Genomic DNA, 7,910 nt, shown 5'->3' with positions numbered 1-7,910 from the left:
GAGATGCTGAGAAAGGAGAGAGAGCTGGAAGAAGCCAGGAAGAAACTGGCTCAGATCAGGCAGCAGCAGTACAAGTTCCTGCCCAGTGAACTACGAGAGGACAACAACTAAATATTTAAACTCACATCTGCATACGCTTGAAGCAGTGTGAAGAGCACATCTGGGTTTGTGTCCCTTTTTTTTTTTACTGGCACACTTGAACAGATATGTGGCCAGCAGCGACTTCAGATGTGTTGTGACTGATCTAACAAACCAGAAATGCCCAAGTCTGCAGTGAGTCCAATTCACATGGAAATATCTCAAAGTCATCTACTTGTAAGTTTGAAATACTACTGTATGGAACTGACTACTTTCCCAAAAAACTAACATAAAGATTGTGGTGATTCGACTGAAGAACTGCTTTTTTGTCCTCATATATAGCATAACTTCTTTGACCGATCCAATCTAATCCAGAATGTGACATGCTCGGGACAAACCGCACAGCTAACATGCTCTCATGTTTGCCCATAAGCTACAGTTTCTTTTTCTTGTCTTTTTATTTTTTTTTTTTTACAAATTGCAGCTCTATTTCATAAACTTCTAAGATGAAGAATTGATTGTATTGCCGTTCGTGTGATATAGCCGTTTAACTGCAGCGTCACCCGGACAGCAAAAAGATTTCAGCTCGGTACTCTGATATTGTATGAATGTTGGCCTTCATGCTCCAATTTGGCACCTTAATATCTGTTTAAATCATGTGGTGTGTCTTGACTTAAATTCAGTGGTCATTAACCCAAAGGAAGGTAAGATGCATATTGGTGTTTATTGGACCATACTGTAAAATTAAATAATGGACCGTTGTTTTTGGGAATCTTCTAGTGATATAAGCATCTTTGCTTTCTTTCTGGTCATTTCTTTTATGTGGATATTGATGGGCTCCACACGCAAAATGTCTTTTTAAGATGCAACAAATTCTACATGTTTGTCTAAGCAAACAAGTGCTAGTCAAGTAGAATGTTTTACATTACGTTACCATGTGAATGCTTTTCTACACAGGACAACATATTACCATAGAAGGAATATTTATTACTCCCGAGTATTTTTTAGCAGAGGTCAGGTCAGGAATGGTCTCACTTATTTACCACTAGTAGAGCTTGTGGTCAGATATGTTCCCCAACCCTTTAAACGTTTTTGTATTCCTTCTTTACACCTACAGTACATACAGTATAAACAGAATTTGATCATGATGCAATAACATGGATGGTGCTTTAGAGGGCAGTATTGGTTTCCCTTACACCATGCAAACAAAGTAATAATATAGGAGATGCTATTGTATAACTGTGTGTGAGTGCTTATTTTACTTTCAAGTATAGAATATGTGGTTAGAGTAAACAGGCAGGTTGATTAGATACAACAGCATGCACATTTAGAATAACTGTAAATACCTCAGACGTCTCAATTGAATGCCGTGCAGTGCCGCTTCTGTGCTTTGTCTAATGGTTACCACCCCCTGCAGATTTACTTTGGCCTTTTCCTTGGGGATTTTCTATCCAGCTGTTAGTGATTATAATCATTTTTCCAGCAATAATCAATCACTGCCAGTGATTGATGATTTTAGTCCATTCACCTCCAATTCTGTAAATTGCAGCAAAATTCTAAATCTGAAAATAACTTCACAATAAGCTAATTGCAACAAATGAAACTTGTAAGAATTGATGTGAAAGTAAGAGGAAAGTGAAGTGACTGCAACACTAATCACTGCACTTCATCTCTTCTTCTTTTTTGTCCAGCAGTCCCTGAGTTTAAGGGTGCTCTGTGCGACTGTACCGAATATACTACTTGCTGCAATAGAAGAACCTTTTGTTTACCGAGTTTGATTGTAGTGTGTTTGGTTCCCTTGTCTTACTTTATGGGCTGTGTTTCAATATTAAACTACAGTATATCGTGAGATTAGGTCCTGCTGTGATAATGCATGGCTTTGTGCTTCAGATGCATCTTTTTGTTTGTACAGCGACAGAGTTAAACTTTTAAGGATGCACTGACTGATTCTGACGTCCACGTACAACACAGTATACCATAGCAAATGGCTCATGACACACGGTCACATTTCAACATGATTTCTTTTTTTTTCTTTTTTAACAGTTGGATCTGAATTCAGAAGGTTTTTTCTGGCATTGTATTATGTGGGAGTATGGGAGGGAAGGACTCATTAGTCAAGTCTGTAGTATTATTATTAGTGCCTTAGTCCGTAGCCCATACAGTGTCTCGTCTGCTTGAGTGACAGCTTCACCTCATTGGTCAGTAGAAGGTACTAGACGAGCAATTGTTTGGGAATGTGGGTTCATGTCCGTGGGGGTTTTCTAACATTTGTTGTCCCACTTCTTAACGTACTGTTCCTCGAAGTGCTGAACCAACTGTATCCCCTCTCTCTCTTTTACTCTCTCTGCCACATGTAAGGCCTTCTGGGTATGACAGAGGAACTGTTTGCCAGTCAGAAAAATGTGTTGCTGTTTAAAATGTACCATCAACATATATGAACACATTTTTGTACTGCATTCCATGGGCATGTACCACAGTGCTTCTAAACTACGACGGACTGGAGGATTTGCTCTGCCAACTGCTTTATTGTATGTTATGAAGTTACTGAAATTTTATGAATTGGCTTTTTCTTGTGCTTTTAAGCCTCTAAATGTGATAAGAACGTTTCAATATATCTGTCAGCCATCAAGATGTAGTTACACATTTCAATGATGTGGAGTAATTGAAGTGTTCTGTACGTTTTTTCTCCCTTAACAGACTTAAAATGATGAAGTTACTACAATAAAGATGTGATAACATACAATATAAAAGATATTTATCTGGCCTCAATAAAACTATTTTTTTGTATTCTCTGAAAATAAAGCATTTCAATGTAACTTTGCATGTCAAGTTTCCTTTTGTGGTTATTTCTTTTGTGAAGCAAAGACAGTAACGTGTGTGCATTTTACACTGAGTATGATTAACACATCTGCTCACCGTATGTCACTTTTCTGGTTTATGAACACACATTTGTTTTCAAATTTGAGACTCGCATTATAGGTTTCTACCAAGTGTAATAGGTGTTTGCCAATTAACATCCGGTACCCTCTTCTTTGTCATCTTCCAGTTTGAGGTCATCTTCCGCTCTCGATCTTATGAACATACATTTTAACTTGGAAATATCTTTAGTCAGCTCAATTATGGACATTTTTAATAACGAATGCACCTTTTATACTGTATATCATTGTAACACAACCTGAACCACATTCCTCACAAACTCAAATGTCTGTAAGCACATTCAGGCCGTCGGACACTGCTGGGGTCATGTCCTCAGGTTTCCCTTTTTGGGTTTTTGGCAACCTGTGGGGAAGTTTAAGTGCTCATATTATGCTTGTTGGCGTTTTCCCTTTCCTTTATTGTGTTATATATCTTTTTTTGTGCATGTAAATAGGCTTCCAAAGTGAAAAAGCCCACCTCAAAGGCACTTACCATCTCCAACAGAAAACACTGTTCACAAACTGCTCCAAACCGCTCTATTGTAGTCCAGCCTTTACTTCCATGACGAACGTGCGTCACTTTCTAACACACGTTATAATGCTTGCCTAGCTGCTAGTGTGGCACGCCCTAATACTCTGCTTCTGATAAGCTAGCAGTGCTTACCTAGGTACTGCGCATGTGCGACTCCCAACAAAGATGGAGTAGAATTAGCTAGAACTCTGTAGCTAAAACAGAGAGCTCAACTATCAATAGTCTACTTCACCCTCCTGATGCCGCTAAACCCTCAAATGCAGCTGACCTCTGCTCCAGGTTCCTGGATTTCTTCCAGCAGAAAGTGGACACTATCCACCGGCAGCTCCAGTCTCCTGGGCTCCCCCCCTGCCCCACACTGCCCCAACAGGATTCTCACCACTCAGCTGCCCGCTCACCTCAGTGCTGCTTATCCGCCTTCTCTCCACTAGATGCTGACCAAGTAAAAACATTGGTCACCTCTGCCAAGACTTCAACCAGCAGTCTTGACCCAATGCCCACCACCCTGGTCAAGGCCTGTCTTCCCATCCTCTGCCATCCAGCGGAAAACATCATAAATGCATCTCTTGCCTCTGGTGTGGTACCATCCAGCTTTAAAATGGCGGCAGTCATCCCCACTCTCAAAAAGCCAGGCTTAGACCCAGACGACCCCAACAACTATCGTCCAATTTCCAACCTTCCTTTCCTTAGCAAAATCCTGGAAAGAGCAGTGGCTGCCCAGCTTCAACATCACATGTCCCACTATGAGCTCTTTGAACCCTTCCAATCTGGTTTCAGAACCCACCATAGCACTGAGACCGCTCTCATCAAAATCACTAATGACCTCCTGCTTGCTGCTGACAATGGCCTCATCACTATCCTCATCCTCCTTGACCTCTCTGCAGCTTTTCATACAGTTTCCCATACCATCCTTCTCCACCGCCTCTCTGAGCTCATCAGCCTCAGTGGCACAGCACTGTCCTGGTTCCGGTCCTACCTCACTGACCGGAAACAATTCATTTCCCATTAATGGCTCCAACTCTGATCCAGCACCCGCCAACCATGGAGTGCCCCAGGGCTCTGTGCTTGGTCCTCTGCTGTTCACCATCTACATGCTACCCCTTGGTCATATTATCCGTAAACATGGACTCAACTTCCACTGCTACGCTGATGACACTCAACTTTATATCAGCACAAACCCCACCTCCCAGCTCCCACCCACAGAACTTGTCAACTGCCTGCAGGAACTCAAATCATGGATGACCACAAACCTACTCAAACTCAACAGTAACAAGACAGAAGTCATGGTGGTGGCCCCTGCACCACTGCTCAGGAAAATTGGAGACCTGGCCCTGGTTGTGGATGGGTGCTCCATTTCCCCATCTCCTGAGGTGTGCAACCTGGGCGTCATTCTGGACTCCACTCTCTCCTTCCGGTCCCACATCAAAAACATCACTAAGTCCGCCTTCTACCACCTCAGAAACATTTCAAGACTCCGACCTTCACTCACACATTCAGTAACTGAGACACTCATCCATGCCTTCATCACCTCCCGTCTGGACTACTGCAATGGTGTCCTGTCTGGACTGCCCACCAAGACCCTTAGCAGACTCCAGTATGTCCAGAACTCTGCTGCCAGGGTTCTAACCCACACCAAGCCCTGGCAGCATATCACTCCCATCCTCCAACAGCTCCACTGGTTGCCAGTCAAGTCACGCATCACCTACAAGATCCTCCTGCTCACCTACAAATCTCTCCATGGACTCTCACCACAATACCTCACAGATCTCCTCCACCCCTACACTCAGTCACGTTCCCTGCGGTCCTCTGACAAGGACCTGCTGGATACCCCCTGCACCAGGTTGCAGACTTTTGGGGACAGGGCTTTCTCTGCCAATGCTCCCACACTCTGGAACAGTCTACCACTTCACGTCTGCTCTGCCCCATCCCTGCCCATGTTCAAAAAGCACCTCAAAACATTTCTTTTCATTAAGTCCTTTGACCCCTAACCCCCCTCCCTCCCTTTTTGTTAAGCGACCTTGGGTACCTTGAAAGGCGCTATATAAATCCAAGTTATTATTATTATTATTAACACACAGGGTGAAAAGAGGAGCTGCAGCAATGTGCTGTACAACTAAAATATGGTGGTTTGTTTGAAAATTAAACCATGTAAACCTATTCTGATATAACCTCTAAATACATGTATGAACCTGAAAGTGAGTAAGTAAGTATGAGCACTGTAGTATGAGCACAAGTAAACTGATTTTTTTTTTTAACAGTTTACCTCTTTGACTAAATATCAATTTGCCCAATAAAATACAGTCTCTAGAGTAAGAAATCAGAAAATAGAATTCATTAACAGAACTAAAAATCAACATTCAATACCAACTTTTGACAGTTGACAGTTTTCAGTCCTTGATGCCACAACACATTTTGGTTGGTATTCAAAATGTAATGAGGTTCAATACCCAGACCTAGAAGAACTAGTTCTCTACCAGAATTCTTTTTCTGTCAGTTTGGAGACAGATTTGAAATGGCATTTAGACCTGTATGTTGGGAAATATAATTTACAGCAAGTAAAATGTTAACAGCTTGCTGAATAAATAAAATATGAAATATCTGACTCTCCGTGTGTGTCGGTTACATCCTCTCTCAGCAACAGTACTGACAGGATGCAGAACCACAACAAGTTCTCTAGTCTCTCTCTAGGATAACCGAGAGGCGAGCGCTGGCAAGAGAACAAGGGCTCTTTAAGTATCAGTTTAGTGTTGGGACAAGATGGTATTTCTGAGTCAGCACTAAACCTGAAGCTATATTGAGTCCATGCTAATAAGTGAGAGCCATGCTAAATTTGTCTGGCACTAAAATGTCAATTACTGTGGCACAGCTGGTCCCAACACTGCTTTTAAACCTGGAATCCTTTTTCTGCCATTTTCTCTTAAAGTTAGTTCTTTAGGCTACTACTGCTCACGCTTTTTCTTATAACAAAAATCGAAATCTCAGACACTGTGAGACTTTTCATTTCCAGTTACTACTGGATCTGATTTTTAACAAGAGGCCCTGTTACACTGACTTGGCTGAAGAAGAGACAGCAAAACCCTCACTAAAAGAACGAGGGCATTACATTTAATGCGGACAAGCAGCTGATAGAAGACAGCTCATCCATTATTTTTATGCCCTAAATCTAATTAGAATAAAAGTCAGAAAGCGGGTAAGGTTACTGATGACTGCTGCTTGCTACATTGCAGGGTTGTAGGCTTCATCCACTGAAGACCGTTGTATTGAATTGCTTGCCCTGACTTGAAGGCGCCACAGGCAAAAACAGTACCTTCTTACCACTGTGACCCGCAGTCGCTGCTTCATTTTTCACATTTTCATTTCAATAAAATGGCCAGTGTCACATCAGGTTGTTGTTGTGTGTTACTCCACTGAAGGAAAATGACACACCAATGACATGCTTTAACAAGCGGCGCACTAAACACCCTCATCACACTGATATTTTCACATGACCTCACATATGAGCCCTGCACATCTAAACCACTGTGATGAGCTTGATGAAGTTGAATCACAGCAAGAGATAAAGTTTGACACTGAAGGATTGGGTGGAACACCAACATTGTTCCTTCTCGATACTTTAAATTATTGAGGAGGACCTTAGAAATTCCAGTCTAGAAAATGAAATCATCACAGTACTCCCACTTTTGTCTGGGAGCTGCTCACCCAGCTGTCTCAACACATCTATGATGAACCATTCAAACATCTCTGGCCTTCATTTGTTGTCTGACACTGCAGCATCAAGGATCGACTCAACTGTGCTTACAGAAGGGATCACAATATGCTAAACTACGCCACAGAAACAAAGACTGTGTTTAGATTTATGAGTTCTTCACAACAATAAATCAGTAATGCATACACAGCCATCAACAGACAATGGTCACCTAATGAAAATCAAATTTCAAAGGTCTATAAACTTTATATGTGGCTTTTTAAAAGGCCGTGTCATCATTGTTACAGGGTCACATATACTTTATTGCATGATGGGAATTCTGGGAATGCTGAGGGTTGTTTCAATGAAGGCACCCGTTAGCATACCTTTGACTCACAGTGAAACTTTTTCCTGATGAACAGACCAATTAAAAGACAGATGTTTTTTCATGTAGAAATATACCAGTGATTTCCACTGAGCAATACTCAAGAAATAATGGCTAGGATATGCAACAACAAGAATGTGGTTTATGACTGGTTTAGCCAATTTAGTCATTTACTCAAGTCTGGGAAAAGGGAGTGGTTTTAAACAGACTTTAGATTGTGGACAGACAAGTTCTCTGGCTTTAGTGTGAATAAAACAATGTGATAAAACGCTCCAAAGAAGCTGTGAAGATGAACACTTGGTTTTTGCTGCAGGC

General features: G+C 41.7%; 1 protein-coding gene across 3 annotated transcripts in view; it reads left to right on the top strand.

The window, feature by feature from the left end:
* Window positions 1-2,901, top strand: part of tln2a (talin 2a) — a 101,485-nt gene extending 98,584 nt beyond the window's left edge. For all 3 annotated transcript variants that reach the window (XM_035999335.1, XM_035999336.1, XM_031314279.2), the window contains one exon: window positions 1-2,901. This exon is cut by the window's left edge and continues 18 nt beyond it. In XM_035999335.1, coding sequence (XP_035855228.1) covers window positions 1-111 — 111 coding nt within the window. In that variant the 3' untranslated portion in view covers window positions 112-2,901.
* The last annotated feature ends 5,009 nt before the right edge of the window (window positions 2,902-7,910 follow it).

The sequence above is a fragment of the Sander lucioperca genome, chromosome 3 (genome assembly GCF_008315115.2).
Source record: "Sander lucioperca isolate FBNREF2018 chromosome 3, SLUC_FBN_1.2, whole genome shotgun sequence".
In the NCBI taxonomy this organism is placed as follows: Eukaryota; Metazoa; Chordata; class Actinopteri; order Perciformes; family Percidae; genus Sander; species Sander lucioperca.
Note: the sequence above shows the minus strand (reverse complement) of the source record. Positions and strands in the feature narration are given on the sequence as shown.